General features: G+C 40.0%; 1 protein-coding gene, 1 long non-coding RNA gene and 1 other non-coding gene across 6 annotated transcripts in view; 2 read left to right on the forward strand and 1 right to left on the reverse strand.

The window, feature by feature from the left end:
• Positions 1–607: 607 nt before the first annotated feature.
• LOC128910422 (uncharacterized) lies at positions 608–2,561 on the forward strand. 4 transcript variants are annotated; one of them, XR_008466715.1, is made up of 3 exons: positions 608–796; positions 1,204–1,267; positions 1,833–2,561. It is a non-coding gene; the product is annotated as an uncharacterized LOC128910422 (long non-coding RNA). The 4 variants fall into 4 exon arrangements; XR_008466713.1 differs by having other exon boundaries at positions 608–791; XR_008466714.1 differs by having other exon boundaries at positions 1,204–2,561.
• On the forward strand, positions 916–1,046 carry LOC128910751 (small nucleolar RNA SNORA24). Its single transcript, XR_008466856.1, has one exon. It is a non-coding gene; the product is annotated as a small nucleolar RNA SNORA24 (small nucleolar RNA).
• A 2,412-nt stretch (positions 2,562–4,973) lies between the features above and the next one.
• PRSS12 (serine protease 12) overlaps positions 4,974–20,253 on the reverse strand; it is a 44,025-nt gene continuing 28,745 nt past the window's right edge. Inside the window, exons 9-13 of the mRNA XM_054203590.1 lie at positions 19,178–19,383; positions 18,435–18,513; positions 16,391–16,513; positions 9,390–9,670; positions 4,974–7,729 (exon numbers count right to left, since the gene is read on the reverse strand). Coding sequence (XP_054059565.1) covers positions 7,422–7,729; positions 9,390–9,670; positions 16,391–16,513; positions 18,435–18,513; positions 19,178–19,383 — 997 coding nt within the window. The 3' untranslated portion in view covers positions 4,974–7,421. The remainder of the gene's footprint in view (positions 7,730–9,389; positions 9,671–16,390; positions 16,514–18,434; positions 18,514–19,177; positions 19,384–20,253) is intronic.

Raw genomic sequence — 20,253 nt, forward strand, 5'->3', positions numbered from 1 at the left:
CCCCGCCCACCGCCCCGCCCACTCCTCGCTCGGGGGGGGGCTGCCCCTCCCACCCCGTGGGTGGAGCCCCCGCCCCGGCAGCGCCCAGTTCTTGGCGGTGCGCGCGGCGGGGGCCGCGCGGCGAGATCTCTCAGAGCTGTTGGTGGCGGTTGGCGGGCGCGCGGGGCGGCCGTTGGCTGTGAGGCGGCGGCCGTTAGCGGGCGCGCGGGGCGGCCGTTGGCGGGCGCGCGGGGCGGCTGTTGGCGCTGAGGCGGCGGCCGTTGGCGGGCGCGCGGGGCGGCCGTTGGCGGGCGCGCGGGGCGGCTGTTGGCGCTGAGGCGGCGGCCGTTGGCGGGCGCGCGGGGCGGCCGTTGGCGCTGAGGCGGCGGCCGTTGGCGGGCGCGCGGGGCGGCCGTTGGCGCTGAGGCGGCGGCCGTTGGCGGGCGCGCGGGGCGGCCGTTGGCGCTGAGGCGGCGGCCGTTGGCGGGCGCGCGGGGCGGCCGTTGGCGCTGAGGCGGCGGCCGTTGGCGGGCGCGCGGGGCGGCCGTTGGCGCTGAGGCGGCGGCCGTTGGCGGGCGCGCGGGGCGGCCGTTGGCGCTGAGGCGGCGGCCGTTGGCGGGCGCGCGGGGCGGCCGTTGGCGCTGAGGCGGCGGCCGTTGGCGGGCGCGCGGGGAGGCCGTTGGCGCTGAGGCGGCGGGCCGAGGGCCGGGGAGGCGTGAGGCACCGCGGCGCTATCCTGTCCACAGGCGCGGTTGGTCGAGCCCCAGCGGAGCGGAGCAGCCGCGGCGGAGGAGCGGAGGGTGGGCGCCGAGGTGAGGTGAAGGGTGGGCCGAAGGCGTTAGGCGGCGGCGGCGGCGGCGTCGGGGCCCGGGCCGGGGGCAGGGAGGGAGGGAGGGAAAATGGCGGCCGCCACGTGGCGGGCGGTGAGGACGGGTGATCCATGACTCCATGGGGGCTGCCGCCCGTGGCTGTCTCCCTTCCTAGGCATGGAAGAGCAGTTCCTTGCTAATTGGCAAAACTTTTACCCTTTTGTGGGCATTAGTCGTTGACTGTGGCAAGTAACAGGACGAGTCGGCCGAGGTGTGCAGCGCCGCGGGATTGGCCGCCTCACCCCATTTGTGTTTTTATTTGGTTTTCTACCTTTTTTTTTTGTTTTAATAAGTGGTTAGAGGCTAGTTTTTAAACGTATTTCTTTTTTTTTTCTTTTTCTCCTTGGGAGCGCAGAAGCTGAAAGTCCTGAGACGCATCTATTGCCGTTCAAGATCCTCTGCTCCACAAACGTGACTGGGTACGTGTTACGTAATAAGCTGTGAGAGAAGTCAGGGTTTGGGCGGGAATAATACTGATTTGATAACTTATGTTTAGCGACTAAACTACTGATATTTGTTTGTGGAAATCGAGGTATAGGCTTGGTGTTTTGGTTTTAAGGCATGCATCGTTCGCGTGTGTGTTTTATTGACAGAAAAAAATAACGAAGTGCGTAAGTTAGTCTGACTAAGAAGAACTGGGTTTGGGTGTAGTTGTATTACATCTACTAGGAATACTGGATTATGATAAAACGTGTGTTGCCAGAACTTTGCCTGCCAAGCTGAAGGCATCCGAATCCACGTATTTCTCAGGGATGCCTGTGCGAGGGGAATATCTTTCTTCATAAACGCGTTTTTGATTTCATGAAGTGAGTACTAAGTAATCTGAAACTGCAGGAGCAGAGGGAGGTGTCAAGTTGATACTAATAGTTTTGTTTCAGTGCATTTCGCAACTCCTAGGAGGGCATCATACTGTTCAGTGGTGTTTGCTGTCTTGTATGTGTTTTCTGGTAGCAATATTAAACTGCCTCAAACTTGTTTTTACAGGGGAAAAACACTCTTGAGTTGTGATGACAGAAGAAGATGGGGCTAAATATCTACATGTGAATTCTGTGTGTAGCTGTGACCAAACTTTAATTTTTACTTAGGGTAGGATGGATCTGTCTAATCTTCTGGAATTGATGCCTTTTGCATGCCGTAGTATTTCTGGTTATCAGGCAGGGCTGGCAAAAGTTAGTTCTAGGCTAGGTCTTAAATCTTGCTTTAGTCTTAACAAAACGAGCTTTTTTAAACAACGTTCAGACTTGGAGCCTGGATGAGGTGTTATGCAGTCCATCTATCGTCTTTACAAAGCGGGTCTGGAACATAGCTTGCTGTGCCTAAAATTAGCCTTGACTACTTCTATACAAGTATGTAGACTAGCTCATTTTGTGCTGCTTTCCCGGATCCTCTGCTGCTCCTGTCTTTGGGCTGTCACCAAGTCTTAAGCAATTCTAATAATGCTCTTGGTAGTTTAGTGGCTGTGCTGCACTCTGCCACGTGGCTGACTATACTGCAGTATTACTAAATCTGATGACGTGCACCTTCAGTGGTGGCTCTTCTCTTAAAGTGTGTTAGAAAGGTGGTTGCAAGGAGTGTACGTGAACTGCATAAGCTGAAGGTAAGTCTGTGAAGTCTAGAAAATGAATGTGAAATTTACAATTATATTTTTATTATATGTGACAATGTAAAGCATTCAAATGTATGAACAAGTTAATAAAGATACATCAATTTTCACTGAAGTGTTGCTTCTTCCTTACAAGACTTACTAATAACCAAGACTAGACCTGTATGTGTTATTTGAAAGTACTGATACATGCCAGATCTGCCTTTAGTGGGGATACAGCTTTGGGCCTTATATTTGTGACTCTGGTTTCAGGGCAGAGCAGTGACTGTGGTTGATGCCTTGTCTGGGTGCTGTTCCAGAAGTCACAGGGTTTTAATGAGAGGTTACTGCTACAGGGGAGAAACAGTGACTTGGAATGTAGCTGCTGCTTCCATTTCAGTTGCTGAAGGATCTTTTATTTAATCCATATTCAAGAAAGGAATATATGGAGCCTCAGCAGATGGTGAATCATTGCAGAATCGGACAAGATACATGTTTTACTTAAATTTGCTATCGTAGCTAATACCACCTGTGCTGGCACAATCTTTTGTGGAATATTTTCCAGTTAATAAGGAATTTTTTTGCAGATCATTGCAAACTGAGAAGTTATGGGGAAAGGAGGTCTTTGAAAGGACTGGGAAGCAAAATCTGTGAAGCTAGAACTGAGATCAGTAGGCAGTGCAATTACTGCTAAGTAGTTGGCAGCTGAAGCAGGGGGAGATTCCTATTTGAAGTGGATGGGGGCGGAACTGTGGACTTCAGTTACAACATGGATTAGATCTGAGGAAATGACTTCCGATGGTCATGTTAGTCACACTTTGGACTAGGTTGGTAGGGAGATTAGGGAACTGTCACGGGAAACTTGGTTGGCTTTTTTTTTTTAAGGCATGTATGTTTCCTGCCGTTGCCGAAGCATGGGTGAATGTATATTCTGTGTGGAGCTATAATAAGTGGTACTACACCTGTTTAGTGGTGGTGTGTGATTACTCTTTGCTTTAAACAGCTCTGCCTACAACCCTATCATATCACATCTTTACTGCTTAGGATTCCAAGTTTGTGGCTGCCAGGCCTGGTAGGCGAGAGTGATGTGTGCATACTGTGAATTTACTTTTCTCCAAGAAAAGTGGACTTCTATAGTAACCTCAGTGCTTTCAGAAATTAAGTTAACACGTGTAAGGGCAGTTACTTGCTTATCTTACATGAGAAAATGCTAGGCAGACTGTGGCCAGCAGAGAGCTGCCGCTATCCCAGGGACAAGGTGTGGGTGGGAAAGTGCTACCACTGTACGGTTGCTGTTCCGGCAGGCACCCTGATGCAGAGTGGCTTTCTTAGGTTTTAGATCAATTTTTTGGTGTTGCACTTGCAGGAAGTTACATGGTCAGTTTCTGTGTTCCATGCTAAATAAATGGAATAGGAACTAGTGCATGTGAGCTGGTATCTAACTCTAACGTGTATGAGGTAGGTCTGGTCTCTACTACTTCGGTTAACTGCATTTGCTGTTACCTATCAGCTTGGAGCACAATCACACCCCATTTTTCTCCTCTGATGCCACAAACAACTTTATTTTTTCTGGGTGGTTTCTTCTACTGGGATCTGCTGCTTGAGCCTGATGGTTTTAGCTGCCTCATATGTTATGGTCTGTGATTGCCACTCTGAAATCATAACAGCATTAAAATCTTGAGTATAAATATTCTATCACTTGAAAGTGTGAAATAGTTGCAGGAACACTGAAAATGGTGGAGAACGTTGATTCAGGACTGACTTGTAAATTATTGTAGTGCTGTGAATTTGTGCGGAAGTGAAACAGCTGAGGTTATACATATTCTGCATATAACGATCATAAAACGGGATCTTGGTTTATCTACGATTTAGAGATATGTGCCCCTTTGGGAAGTTGTTCGGGGTTGAGGTAAATGCTTGTTAAATAGGCTTTGTGTGTCAGTTGCAGTAATATTTCTGCTGTTTGTCGTATTTGTCTGTATATTCTCTGGAAAATGGACAAAAACCTGTGAAGTTCAAGGGGACTACATCTAATCATGAATTTTCACAATGTTGGGGAACTTGGGTAGCTTACATATCAGTGTTTAAAATGGTCATCTGATCTGGCAGTGATGAGTGTTTTCTTAGTTTATGCTACCATTAACACCGACCAACCTAGTTAATACAAAAACCCCTTAGTGTAGGCCGAAGAGCAGGTTTTTCTACAACCTTGTATGTATGAAAAATGTTGAACAAAGGGGAGAGCAGCAAGGGTCAAAAAAATTCTTAAGCTTAATTTTAAGACTGTAAGATAAACTTATTTATGGCAACCTGACTGGACTAAGTGAAAGCACACAAAGCACTAGGAATTCCATCACACAGAATAAACTTCTGTTGCTGAGAAAACGGACCAAAGCTTACATGTTTTGAAGAAAATATTTTCAAGAGCACCCTTTTTCACTTAAGAAAGCTCACATGAAGTTTCCCCAGCTGATGTTCCTGCAGCATGTGCTTGTACATTATACAGAGGATTAACACATAAAAGTTGTAGTCAGTGTGGCAGTTTTTACTGTATACAGTTACATCATCAGGCTCATTGCACAAAAATTAGAATGGCATAACAAAGACAATTTTATGTTAGAAACTGAAAAGGTATGCTTTCTGCATGGAAATGATAGTGCAACATTTTAAAGTCTAATAAAGCATCCTATTAAAAGAGCAGAACTACTGTACTAAACCAAAATGTTTACTACATTTACTATACAGACTTGATTATTTTTTTCCCCACAAGTATTGTATTTCTGTGGTGCAACTTCTAAAAGAAAATTATTTCCCCTGTACACAACACATGTATTGCACTATATAGCCTACTTCACCATGAATCTCAAAATAATGGGTCTTGTGTAGCAAAGCTATACAAGGTACAAGGAGATATATTTTGACAGATTTACTTCCCCTTTAATTAAAAGGGCTACGTATAATAAGTAAAAACATAAATGGTCTTAAAGTTCACTAGCCGAGTGTTTCACGTAGGTCTAACAGTAGGTGGTCACGGTACAATGACTTTTTACATGTTTTTAAATAAAATTTTTCACACTATTTCAAATAGTGTGGAATTAGAGAAAACTAAAATATATTAAAGCACCTCATGTACTAGTTTAGCACCAGTTCCAACAAGATATTTAAACTAGTGACCCTTGAAAACTTAAGTTTGAGGTCAGAGAGAAATTAATGTCCAAGTCATCGATCTCATGGGCTTCTGCAACATCGCTGCTGCTTTTGTATGCAAGTTGAATTGCATTGGATATTTGTTACAACACCAGAGAGACACAGAACCATACAAAAATGAACGATTGCCCACTTACAACATGAATGCAAGCATCCCACTTTGTTCACGAAAGGCCACACAACACTGTGGTAGACAGAGTGTTTGGGGATAGGAAACAGAGGATAACAGTCACTGGTAGTCACAGTTTGCACAATCACAATGTGGTGACGTACATCTGCCACACTTGTCATACTGGAGTGTTCCAAGGCCCGCAGAGCTTTCGTTCCGTCTTTTTAAGAAGCATGTTTGTTAATGTAATAGGTAGAGCATACTTGCAGATAGTCAGAATTGCCTTCAGCAGGGGTTGTAGAGGTAGCACTGAACTTTCCTGTCTCCCTCTTGACTGTGGTTAATCTCGGGTATTTTCAAGCCCCATGCTCATTAGTGTCGCCGTAAGATGGTGATTACTGCTTGTGTGATGAGTGGTAAGCAGTGGGGTGGCCCCTTCTAAAAGGATAGTAAGTTGGTTTGTATTTGTCGTGTACATCAAGAGTAATTTTTTTTATCAGTGCATTTTTATAATAAACCATTAATGTTTTCATAGTGTGGGAGACAGTATCTGTAAAAGGAATTAAATGGAATTAAAATACAGCAATTCTTCAGAAGTCGCTGAAAACTAACTAGCTCTCAGCTTTACTGTCAGATCAGTCTAAACCAGTGTTGCAACTAAGCAGGAGAGAATTGTCTAAATATCGTCTTGTAAAAAACAGTAGCTTAAGACTTTATAGATCTTTCCAGACAGGTTTTGAGTCAACATCTCCAGTATTTGCATTGCCCGTACTTAGAACTTTCTCTTGTAAGATTGACAGAAGCTCTTAGTGTTACTTGAGTAAAGCCACTCCAAAACCAGCAATGAGAGAATTGGGATGTTTGTCTGATACAGTACTGACAGCTAGTGGCGAATAGGAAAAGTAAACTCTCTCTGAAATGCTGTATGTACTAAAAATTATGAGTTTTGGAAAGAAGACAAATGATATTTATCTAGAGGAAAGAAAATAAGAGTTCATTTGTTTTTGATGTAGCTCTTGCGGCTGTGCAGGATGTTTGCAGGGCAACTAATTTCCAGTGTACTGCCTGTTTTACTTGGGAATGTACTTTGCGCACTAAGCTGAGAGAATTGCCAGAATAGCTGAACATCTGATTATTGACAATTATTTTCCTTCTAATGTTTAATACTGGGAATTACTTCCCAAAAATCAACCTGCTAATGGTCTCATTAGCTAATGAAACATAAGTCAAAATTAAGGGCTGAGTGTAGTAAGATCGTAGGAATAATAGGAAAACAGTCAAGAACTGATTAAATAAACTAGACTAAGGTCTGTAACTAATTCTAGGGAAGCTTGGAGCTACTAGAGTCTCCCTGTGGGCAGTGAATCTCAGGGTGAACTCTCCAGCTGTCCTGCTCCAGTGTTACTCTAAGCTGGCTATCACTTTTCTCCTTATCTTAGATACATTGTAACTTGTTCATGCAATATATAAACTTCCTTAACACAGAGGGATTTTGTTTGGATAGTAATCCCTAACTGGAAAGGCTGTGTGTATACAGCTTGGGTTTAACAAAAACACGAATCAGGAAAATGTGCCTGTTTCCACCCACTGTGGGCCCCAGCTGTGCACTGTCTAGGCTGTTCAAGTTGTCCTGCCTCAAACTTTGTTAATAAAGTTTGGTTTTCAGTATGGACATTCACAGTTTGGTCACACTTTTTATCCAGGGTACAAAAGATGATACTTTTGTGTAGACACCTGGTGAATCTTTCACTCCACAGCCGTAGCCCCAGGAGGTCACACCATACACAACCCAGCTTTCCCCTGGACGTTCACACATCAGTGGTCCGCCACTGTCTCCTTGACAGCTATCAACACGTTTCTGCTCCTGGACATTTCCAGCACAGAGCATTCTTCCTGTGAATCTTCTTTTGTAACGCTCTTCACATACCCTCTTGGGAAGTAAGGGGATAGCAGCCTGTTGTAATGTTCTTGAATAAGCCCTTCCTGAAAAGAGGACCCAAATTATTGTCTCATTATGATGCTTGGTCTTGGAAACATAGATACGATTTAATCCAATTTTTGCTGTCAGTCCTTCACACTCTTTGTCATTAAATAAAATTACTGAAAACAACACTAAATACTGAAAAATCTGTCCATTAAATATAATACTGAAATACTATGCGGATATTGTAAATATGGAATATAGATGCTTTTAAAAAGTTTAAAATTTGAGAATTAACTTCGTGTTAATTCTCCCTCATGTTCACTGGACCTTTCCAAGGCTGGGGTTGGTTTTGTTCCAAACACACTTTCTGTGTCTTCTACAAGAACATGTGCCTTCTATGTACCAGACTGCTAATGGGACTAGTCTTCATTTTGTGGGGGTGACCAGAACCTGTCCTTTGGTTTTCTTTATATGTAGTGAATCCCGCATTGTATAAGCAGTGCTCTGCTTATAAAATGTCAAGATTTAAATCATTTGGCTTTTTTCTGTAGCTTGCACCTCTTTTTCAGTTGGAAACATGGGAAATTAAAGCCAGTGTTGTTTGTTGGGGGGTTTGGGTTTTTTTGTTTTTTGTTTTTTTTTTTTAAGTAAAATCTTAATGCTTGTAATTATGATTCATATAGTAAGTGTGAAATTTCAACTGAAGTAGTGCAATGATGTAATTTCTTACCATAATTAAAGTCAATTATTGCAGCGGTTAATGTTTGCTTAAATAGATGTCCTAAATTAACAGTATTGCAGAACTTTCAGTGAATTATGTAAAAAGCTAGACAGAGCTAGGCAATGAAATAGCAGTTGTTTTTAGCAAAAAACCTCACCCTACAAGTCTATCTCCTTTATTGTAGTACAGTGACCCAGACATCTGTGCACACCGATTAAGGCATGTAAAGAGGAAGAACTGATATTTGGCCTTGCTGCCTTGTCTCCTTGCCAGTTTAAATGAGTCAGTGGAACAAAGGCTCAAGTGTGGTTGCTGTCTTGCACTGTATTCAGTATCATAAACACGTGAAAGTAAAACATGGTTATTGTAAAACATTTAAAGGACAAAGACCTTTGAAGAGGAAGAATCTTTGACTGACTGTGTGGTGGCTCTTGCAAATTTTGGAACAATGTTCTCTTATTTACATCTAACTGCTGATTGAAAATGTTACCCCCTTGGTAACAAGGGAGACTAAAAATGTTATTTGAAATTCTATTACATTTATATTTTCTATACATTTTTCTATTGAAGTAGTGTAATTTAAATAACCTTTCTAAAATATTCATTGTACTTACCTTAAAAACCTTAAATATATTAGAGCTGTTAGTAATGCTCTGAGGCAGGGGGTGATAAGCTGCTGCGCAGGGTGTGCCTAGCAACAAATAAGCTTTTCATTCATGCTTGTCAATCTTAATGAGGCCATTTTACTGTCTCATTCTCTGATTTAGAGTGACATGGTTAATTGTCACTTTTCAAACAAACTAAATTCAATAAACAAAGCGTTGTCATTCCTGTTTAAGGATCAAGTGAGAAAATATTTCCCTATATAAAAAGAGTAAATTTGTTCCCTTTTGAGCATTTTCTTAAGTATCTGAGATTTTCTTTTTTTTTTTTTTTTTTTTAAATAAGCAGCCTCAGGTAATGAGATTGGTGGGTGGAAATCATTAAAACATTTTTACCTGTGTCACCCCATCCGGTGATATAACAGTTGGGAGCAGTTTTCTGTGGTCTCTCTCTCCTTAATGGCAAACAAGCAGGTAAGACATGGGTACTGAATCTGGCACACTGTTCCTCTGGCCCCTGTAGCCTCACCAGTGCAATGTCGTAGTCACTGCTGTCAGGCCTGTAGTCTTTATGCATCACAATCTGTTGGACTCCAATTTCTTCCTCGTACTCTTCTGGTACCAGTGTGTGATAGTCTCCAACTCGCACAGCATAGTTCCGAGTGTTGTTGCCATACCTAAGATTGAGGTGAAAACAAGTAGGGCTGGCTCATGCAAAGTCAGATCCTAAGCATACAAACAGATTTGATCAGGGTCTTTATTGCTCATATAAATAATAATACCAAAAGTGTTTTTTAAAGAGCAAAAATTCTTTTTCAAATGTTTAAATTGACATTCAAGTGTATCCTAAAGAATATCAAAAACCTTTTCCTAAAGTTTCAGGTTGGGCTGTGCTCCTTTTTGTATATTTTGACAGGCAAGGTTTCTTATGACCATCTGCCACGACTGGCACTTATTTCAAAGGTGCAAGCAAGGTGTGCATTCTAAATGTATTTAGTAAGGGTAACGCAAACTGCCAGTAATTGTAATGAAAATGCGAGTACTGACATCATTGTGATGCTCCAAATAATTATTGAAAAGAAAACAGTGGTCAAGCTTGCTTTGTAGGTTGGTTGAGAAATTCTAGAGGCTTAGATAACTTGATAAAAACCTCTTAAGTTAACTGAAGTTATAATAGGGAAAACAAAGCATACGTGCATCACAAGCACCTATTGTCAAAGTGACAGAAGGGCTGCACATCTTAGACTTGCTTTGCATCTAATATGACTCCAGTTTCTTTCACATCATAGACTAAATGGTAAATGCCTTAGAGATGATTACTGTGGCTGAAATAACAATTTTCTGTACATGCCTTTGGATATTTTTGGATTACAGGGCACACAGCCCTTCTCAGGAAGATGCAAACAAGGGAGTACTGTTGGGTACATTTATTTATTTTAAAATCTGGCTAAGCTAACCCAAATATTTTTCCTTTGACTTCTCCTTTGCCCTCATAGCCTTCAACAGGAAATTTGTAATACGTGTACAGAAAACACCCTACAGTGTTCCTCACCTTCTAACCTATACTTGTTCTTTTTATACCCTCTAGCAATGTGCTGATCTCCATAGCTTACTAAAGCCTGCTTGAGGAGCAGCAGACAAAGCAGGAACATTACAGGTTTCTTCTGAACAATACACAGCCGTACCACTGAATACATCTTCTAGTTGTGGGTTGCATTCCTGGTTGCCTGCAAAGCTTTCTTTGTCAAATTCTGCACATCTTCAGGTCTTCTATGAGCAAAATTTCACTTCTAGGCTTGTAAGGAGAGAGAGTTGCAGGCTATGACCAAACATCTGTTCATCTGAAGATGACCTTTTGTATAGGAAAAATGAAGTAACTTGTCTACCATTAAACTTTTTCCAGGCTCTCCTCTGTAGTAGTCTGTGTCAAACACTCTCCAGATACTGCATTTTCCTTGAGGTTGGAAATCAAAATTCTATAGCAGCTGCAAATGAAGAGATGCAACTGATGCAGACTTTCTAAAGTTTACAGGGGTGTTTAAAAAAGGATTCATACTGATTTTAGTCTCAGAGGGAGAGCTGAGAAAAATTGAGTTGTGTATTCTACCAAATACATTACTTACTTCCTCCCTGAAAAGGTAGCTCAAGAGCTTTTTTAATTTGTGGATCAGTATGTTTATCTCAAAGATATTTAAGAAAAAAGCTTCTATTTGTATGTGTCACATTACTGATCTTTCTGTTTTGACCACAAAAGTGCTAGTATTTTATAACTTGTCACTGAATCAATTTTCATTAGGAATTTTTCTATTAAGAAATGAGAGCATGAACAGGAAAAGAACATGAGAAAAGGCAGAAACGTGAATCCTGGCTCTCCAGATGTTCTGACTCCAGTCCCTTGAGGTTTCTATAATAAAGGTATTTCTTTGCAAGCTTTTTTTATAAAACAAATACTTGTTTCTCTTTTTATCTTGCACTAGATCTCACTTTCTAATTTCTAGATCATCTTGTTTGCTTTTGCCAGTTTTAAAAGCTCACTAAGACTTCACAGTTGATTCTTTTCCTGCTAAAATAAATGTCAAAATTCCACTAAAGTAGGGTTAGCACCTGATGTATTGGTTTTACTTTTGTTGCCTTTAAGGAGATTATTCAGAGTAAGAAAGGCTGTTAGGCCTTAACTAGCTTCTGGCTCTGCATCTAGTTAGGTCTTAACTAGTTTTTGGATCTCCATCTGTATTTGGCCATCTGAAGTATGACATAGTGAAATCCTAAATTCTGCATCCCTATAGATTGTCTGTCAAATCCTTGCCGTCTGCTGCCTGCCAAGAATTTCTGCTCTGACACTGATGAATCCCCTCCTGGATCACTGTTGCCACACATCTTACATCAGAAAAGGCTAATCTTACCATACTTTGCCAAGACACTTAGTATACTATTGTCAGTCTAAACTTCTATTTTTGTTATTACTCTGAGCTATGATGTGGGAACCATTAAAAGTATAGTCTGGCATTGGCTAGAAAACATTGTGTTTTTTTACAGCAGTGCTGTGAACTGATCTGTGACCTTGGATGAGTTTCTTTGTTTTTTCTTCTGCCATCTATTTGTCTTTCCTCGATACAGCAAGGTGTAAGGCTACACACATCTTCAGTACATTAAAATACTGTATAGTACAGGCGTTACTTAACACAGCTTTCTTCTAGTATTATTTCTGTGAAGGTGACTTTTTTATTAATAAGTTGTGCATCTTTACAGTAAAATGCTTGGTACATTGCAGTACCAGTTTATACTGCATAGGTTTTATTTATTTGCTTGCTATTGCTTCTCGGAATTTTTAGAAACTGTAATTCAGAGTTCAATTTAGCTTGGTTACATATACATAGACTTGAAAGCAAATTTTCCTGGCCCATGTGCAAAAATTTCCAGTAATGCATTGGCAAAACCATAGCATTCAAAGTTAGAAACATATTTTTATATAAATCTACAAATTAGGGGAGAAAGTATTTTTTACTCCTCTAGTTATGAAAAATATTGGTAGGGACATTACTCTGATTCCTTAGTTTAATCTTGTGTTCTGTAGAAAATTGCATCTGCAGTTCCATATTTATATATATAAAGTGGTCATTTGTCTCTTCACATGGAAGCTATATAACCTCATAGGTAGTGTATTTCCTAGAACTACAGCTTAAAGATTTCTGAATTGGTTGCAGCAAGAGAAACTACTAAATCAAGGGCAAGTGTATCTATCACTTTGGCCATCTTTTTCACGGAAGTACCCATAATATTGATTGTTTGACAGAAAGCATGCTACTATGATATATAAAGCAGTTTGGATACACTATGAAAACCACACTGACAGACCGTGGTAGCTCCTTTTATTATGTAAGCTAATCAGTGCATTGGTCCTCTGTGAAACTCGTAAAACAGAACACCCAACACACTGACAGTGCAACTCCTGTGCCCCTCTCCAGAGTGGACAAGGTGAGTGTAGAGGCAGGTAGCTGAATGGTCAGGCTGTGCAGTATCAAACATTTTCACTTTTACAAAATCTATTTACAGAACAGATGGAATGCTTAGAACGTAAAGCGTGCAGTAACACTGGGATGAGTTATACAGCCAACTAAGTACTTCTCCAATGTCTTGCCCAGGCCGAGATTACAATCTTGGCTGATGCACTAGCCAACTTTGTAGGATTTATTTTCCTCAGAGTAAATTAGAAAAGGAAGCTGATACAGAAAGTACTTTAGTTACTATTGCAGTAAAATGGCTTTATTATTTTCATTTGAATTACTCTTAACTTACATGAAAAAAACCCACTAAAGTAATTGGGAGAGTTCATTTTGTTACTGACATCTCAGATATATTTTTCTGCTCAAATTTCATAACTGCATGATGACGTTCCACTTAAGAATCTAAATGATACAGCAACTGAGACCAGTAAGTTAGATAAAATTACGCTGTTTTCTTTGCCAGTTAAGCAATATTAAATAGTTTAATAATTTCTGCTACAGCGATTGTTTTTAACTGTTGGTCTCGTTTCCTTTAAAACCTATCGTAAAAAAGATTCTGTACCCTAGAATGCATTGCTAGATATGATCTTTGAATGTTTGAAAGTAATATTTTAACAATTTTTGGTGCATGTCTCAGTGTCATATTGGAATACAAATACAAGGTCATTAGCATTAAATATATATTTGCCTGACATAATCTGCTAAAAACATTTCCAAAAGGTCACTGAAAATACTCTCTCATAATTTATAGATACATTTTTGGCTCTGTGCAGCAAACCACTATTAGTGCTATGCAGATAGTTTCTGGATTATGGAAGGTTTTTTGCTGTCAATAAATATTTGCCCATCTAAGTTAACCCTTGTGTACACTGACATAAAGGTTTTGTATATATAAAGGAACACAATCACAGTACTTTGTAGATGTGCATTGTCAGTGGTGCAATGGAAATCTCGCTCTCAAGTAGAGAAAGGTGATTTTACATGGTATAAATCTTTCTTCTTTATTTTCTTTTTAAATGTAATGGGTGTCTCTGCATTTTATTTTATAGGTCTTATCCACAATGTCAGTTATAGGATTTACAGTATACTCTATTCAAATGCAATTTGAAGGGGGGAAGGGGTTGTGTGGTTTTTTCTTTTTCTTTTTTCTTTTTTAAACCTCATGGAAGTCAGAGTACTGCAGAGTCATAAATGTATTAGGTGTTTGTAATTTAGATGAGAAATGAACGCACTTCCCTCCTAACCTGGTTTAATAATCAAAGGAACTTGATTTTTAATTGTTTATTTTGATTTGTAAGCCTAAGGGTGAAGGAAAGTTGTTTATGACTAGTGATAACGAGTGCTCTCCTGTCAGGCATGTATCAGATAGTATAGTAGAAAACTTGCTGCTTCTATTTAATGTTACATCCTGGATTCTGACAAAAGGAACAGTTCCCTTTAATAGGTTCCTGCTGATTTTCTGTGTTATGGATGGTGGTCATTTATAGCAGAATAATGAAGAAAGGAGATCTAGGAAAGCTTATCTTAATTAAAAGTACTGATTTTGAACACTTAATAGAATGAGAAGTGCTGCTTCTCATGCAAATGTATGAAACTTTAATAGCTACAAGGCGTCTTGTGAGAAGCTTAATGAGCAGTCTTTGCATAGATTTACCATATTTTTGTGCACATTCACACACATAAGGCTTTCTTAAACTGATTTTTTCATCTGTAGACAATTATATTTCTTCCCCTGTAGTAGCTGGTATTTGCCAAACGTGGAAACATTGTAATTGAGCATCAGTACATGAAAAAGCAAAGTACTCTAGCTCAGGGGTGTCCAGTCTTTGCCACCTATGAAATGGCAGAGAACCATCACATGCATCACATTTGAAGAGCCGAGGCATAGAAGGAGTCTGGGAGTGCTTCATGAGTGGAAAATAATGCTGTTTTCAGGGTGTTACCCCTCTGTTGGATGGCTGGGCTGGGCATGCCTTTAAGCTCCAGTGCAGCCTGGCAATGTTCACCTTAGCATCTCCTAGAAGGTTTATTTCCCAGCCAACTGGAGGATGGTTTAGTAATCAGCCACCGTGCTAATATCATCCTGCTGCCAGTCAAGTAGTGTACTGACATTGAAGGCATACCTGAATTCATTTCACCATTTATGCTAAATTTGAGGAAACTGAATTTTAATTCTGGTTTCTGCATTGGTTTCTGCTGTCTTACTAGGTATTTGGCTCCACTGTGCCTCTAGGTCCCTAGTTCCTTATTAATTAATTTACCAGGACCATGTTGAAGTATACACGGGCATTCGGGAATGCTAAAGAAGCACTTACATAAAAGTGATATTATTAGAAAGGTGCAATGTTCAAGTAATACAGTATTTCCTAAAATGACATCCTGGTGAATATAATTTCCTTTTTTTCCTATGCCTCATATTTCTAATTATCCAAAGTTAATATTTTTTTATGTATAGACCTGCAAATTCCCTATACCCAGCAGAACCACTCAGGACAAAACTTGCTAGTAAGGTGGGTGGGTTATTAAAGGAAAAATAGCTTCAAACAATTTTTGATCTTAAATTATGTGTCTGTGACATTACAGAAACCAGTAATACTGCTATACTACTGGCGAACAATTATAATCATCATGCATAAAATTGCGTTTAATTTTTATCCATAGTACAGATGAGCCCACTTTTTTTACTTAAGCAGTGTTCAAATTTCCAGGATATAAGAAATGGTATACTGGCCTTTCTCTTGTCTGTCTGTGGAAAATATGTGAAGAAGGCTCTTGATCTATAGATAGCTCTTTGAAACCTAGCCCCTTAAAATCACTCAGAGATCAGTAGGAATTTCAGCCCAGTCTGTCCAATGTCAACTTAGAGCTAAGGTGTACAGATTGACTATCCTATTAGACTCAGCAAATACATAATATTGCTTTACCCTAAAATGGGTTTGAGGGGACTAGTTCATCTAGTCACTGCAGTGTTACAGTAAAAATGTCTACCACTGCCAGGATCTATCATTACCAAAAATAATCTGATATATTACAGTCCCTGTGTTTGATGTTTACTCAGTTGTCTGAGCAAACCTGAAAGCCATAAGCTGCAGTTTTGTCGGAAGAGAAAGCTGTGTTAAAATGTCAGAAGCATTGTCTGTATTTTTTTCAAGGAAATGCTGAAGTTGTGAATATAAATCTCGTGAATGATGACACCCAGAATAATTTCAATGTATTAGGGTTTTTAGTTTGTTTTTATTTGGCAGGAAAGGAGGTTGGTTGGTAGGCATTTTTTTAAACGAAAGGCCAACTCTTTGGGACAGTTTTCAGTGGGCTTGAACTGGAATGGTTTTGCCTATACCCAGAACAACAAAATAGTTTGAAAATACACTTCACTATTGAAGAGAGACCTACCTTTTAAAGCAGTGTGCAGCAGTGAGGACCCAGCAGCTGCTGATGAGAGTAGCACCACACAAGAGTCTTCCATCACCATGAGAAGATTTCAGTCGGAGTGCAACCTGCCATGGCCAGCCGCCCCTGCAGAGGACGTAAGACATTGCATTCAGGGTACAACAATGGAAAAGTAAGGTAGCTTGTCAGTCACCTTGAATGTAAATCCTGTTTAGTTTCTTTGACTGACATAGCTTGCAAACCGTGTTTGTTATTGAGTAACAGTTGAGAATACCTTTATATTCCTGCAGGATTCAGAATTCCATTTAACAATGGTCAGGATTACTTTACATATTTTTTGGGCATCCAGCACGCTCAGTGCTTCCTCCCCCTGTCAGTTATTTTAATTTTCCCTTCTCAAATTGCATTCATTGTGCCAAAAATACATTCCTTGCCAAATACCGTCCAAGTCAACAAACCAGAAATTTCCTGTCAACTGGAGAGGGAAAAGAAGGGAATTTCTTGAAAAGCTTAACCCAGCATCCTTTCCTGTCTGCATTAATATCTTTGTCAGTTCTGAGCTGTTTGAAAAGGGAAGCTGGCAAACCAAGAGGTCTAAAGCAACTATAGAAACCACAAATAATAGATTAGCACCTTTTTTCAGGCTGCGATCATCTGTTTTCTATAGTAGATCTGGGATACATATTTGCAGGCCTCTGAAGATAGGGTGGATTATTTTTCACCGGTTTAATAGATTGGCAAAATATGGAATCAGAGAGGAGGGAGAGGGAGAGAGATGCTCCTGTAAGCAACAGCAGCATCCAAGAATGAGCAACACGTAGGCTTAGGTGTTTTCTGCCTGCTGTCAAGTTGAATAGGTGTGCTGGAATATAAGAGCTGCCCAGGATCATCTAGTCCAGCATCCTATCTCAGAGTTGCCAGTGCCAAATGTTTTGAAGTAAGGTGGAAGAATTGACTTCCCATAAATTATAAAACAATTTAGACTTTTTTAGTTTTGGAAGGTGTGATTTAATATCTTTCCAAAATGGGGTAATTTGGACAGCTTTGGATTTCCCGGTATGTATTTAAGTATCCAGTTCCTTTTTGACCTTTGTCAAGTTCTTTGTCTTAATCGCTTTTTGTGACAGTGAGTGCTTTTCTGATATTGTTCATATTTTCTTGATTTTGAAGCATTTCTAAGTGCACTATTGGATTTCTCTCACCTTTTTGTTTCATCTAATGTCCCCATGCTTTTTTATTATATGATCAAGTTTATTGCTCTGACTTAATTGTGCAGTCCATTATTTGTCACTGTTTAATTTCATCCAGTGTCCTTTGTACACATATTCTGAGACAATAATTCTCAATCTTCTTTATCTGTCCAATGTATTATTTATTATTCTCATTTATCTCTTTAATAAGGTAAGTAATCCTACTTTCCTCTGTCTGACTGCACTTAAATGTTATTCTGGGCTCCCTCTTGTTACTGTTCTCTGAAGCTCCTCCACTTAGGCAGTGGTAGTAGTAGTAGTAGTAGTGTTCAGTTAATCTGTTTATGGTAACAAAATGTAAACATGCCATTAAAAGCTAACAACAAAGTGTTAACAAAAAGCCTGGATTGATAGCTGTGTCATCATCAAGGCTTATTTTGTGAAGGAAAACCAGGTCTTAGGCAGTAAATCATACCCAGGTCTTTTTTTCAGCGTAGGTACCATTTAAAACCTTGTACTGTATTCATAGCTCTCTTCATATAGCTCACATTCTGATACCAAGATACCCTTTGGAAAAAAGTAAAATGGCTATTTTGAAAGTAAAAAATTTAACCCAATCAAGGACTAAACCCATAAGCAGCAACAGATTTTCAACTACTGCTGCAAGTATTTATCAATGAATATTTTTTAGTTTCCTACGAAGTTTGCTTTGAGTATATTTCTGCTTCTACCTCATGACAAGTCAAAAGAAAAACAACAAACCTACAATAAAACCATAAATTAAGCAAACCGCTCGTGGCAAATGCATGTCTTAGAAGCTTTATATTCAAAATTACTTGTCTTTACCAAATACTTACCGTAAAGAATTTTTCCCACCAATTATTCGTTTTTGTCGACGATGTAGTAACCTCAGTCCGCAAACAGAAGCAAGAGAATCTAAACCAGAAAGGGAGACGTAGACAGCATTAAACTCAAAATGAAAAGTAGCCAGTCTTCAATGAGAGTTAACTAAAAAGAACCCGCAAAGGCTGAAGTTACTCTGTGTTTCATGGTAGTTTTTAACAACCAAATTTTGCTTGGGGAAAATACAATGAATTCTCTCAGACTCAGAAATTCTTTTTAGCTGAGATCTTTTGATTGTGATCACAGAGCAATTTACACATTTGTGCTTTGCTTCTCAAGTGTAGGATTTTTTTATAGGGTTCTTCCTTACTTCATGTAAGTGGAAGTAGAGCTTGGCATACCACATAGGTCTCAGTCCTCAGCTGAAGATAACCTATATCCTTAAAAAGCTGAAAGTAGCCATCTAGGTTTAGGCATTTTCGTGTCCCTCATACAACTTAAGAAACATGGCTGCTGTAAGCTATGGTAGACAATTACCCTGTATCATTTGAATAGTCTTTATGACTCCTTTGTGCAGCGGGCACAGCAATAAGATCACTCAGTGTTAAGCAGAGAGGATTTCCCACCACTTTTGTTTCGATAGTTCTTTTGATATAACCGTTTCCTCTGTGAGGTGGGATTGTTTACATCCATCTGTTCCTACCATGACAGTTCCCCATCCCAACCTGTTGGTCTGCCACTCACAATGGGGCTTCACCTTTATTGCTGTTCCCAGGGGCCTTCTTGCTCAGGTGGTCACAGATCACCCCCGCGTCCTCGCTGTGACGGCAGTTGTGCATCCCAATGTCCTGCTTAATGCAGTCTGCCAAGGATCTTTCGTTTCCTGTACATTTCACGTTATCCACATGGATCGGGCCTTTGCCCTCCCCAAAATACGCCATTGTCCTTGCTCTAGCTGGACCTCTGGAAACAGAGCGTATTTTTTTATTAAACATTTTGAGGCATTTTTCTAGATGTTACTCAACTGAAATATTTCAGAGTGAGTAGTGAAAGACACTGATGTTTTATTCCAAGTCCTGTTGCTGAATTGCTTGATGACAAATTTTCTTCTCATGGCCTCTGTTACTCTGATAAGTAGAAAAAAAAAGTGCAACAAAATTGCTACAGTTCATTAATGTTTAAAAAGTGCTTTTATGTATCTAGTTAGAAGGCACTATGCAAAGTATTTTACATTGTAATGGCATTACAAATATCTATAAAGCAAAATATGCGAAAGCTGCTTTTTCATAATCTCTTTAATCCTCATATAAAATCAGCATCTGTGAATGCTAAAAATAATTTGTTATGGTCTGTTTTCCTTCAGAAAGACAGGCCAGTAAAATACAGTATACTTGCAGTGTAGTAGGAGCTATGACTTACAGATCTATTAGTTGCTAATAGTTATTAACATATTTTGTTATCATGCCATTTTTAAAGCGCGCCCCCCAGTTGAGTTCTAAAACTAATGCAATTGCAGAAAGACTGAACCCAGTTCAGTCTTAGCACCCACCTTTTCCCCATACTTCATGCTTGTGTGGCATTGTTGTTCATAGGCCTCAAGGCACTTTACAAAGAAGGTCAGTATGATAATCCTATGCTTGTATAAGTATCAAACCTAAGTATTTAAATGTCAGACTTGGGACATTTTATTAGGATTTGAAGTCCTGATCCTTATAGCTTGTATGTAGTGCTGTGCAGCTTCAGCAATGACCGCAGTGTTGGCTGTGTGAAGGACCTCTTTTGAATGGTGAACTATTTTCCCAAATGAGGGAGTGGATGAACAAACGCAATAAA

The sequence above is a fragment of the Rissa tridactyla genome, chromosome 5, assembly GCF_028500815.1.
Source record: "Rissa tridactyla isolate bRisTri1 chromosome 5, bRisTri1.patW.cur.20221130, whole genome shotgun sequence".
Lineage (NCBI taxonomy): Eukaryota > Metazoa > Chordata > Aves > Charadriiformes > Laridae > Rissa > Rissa tridactyla.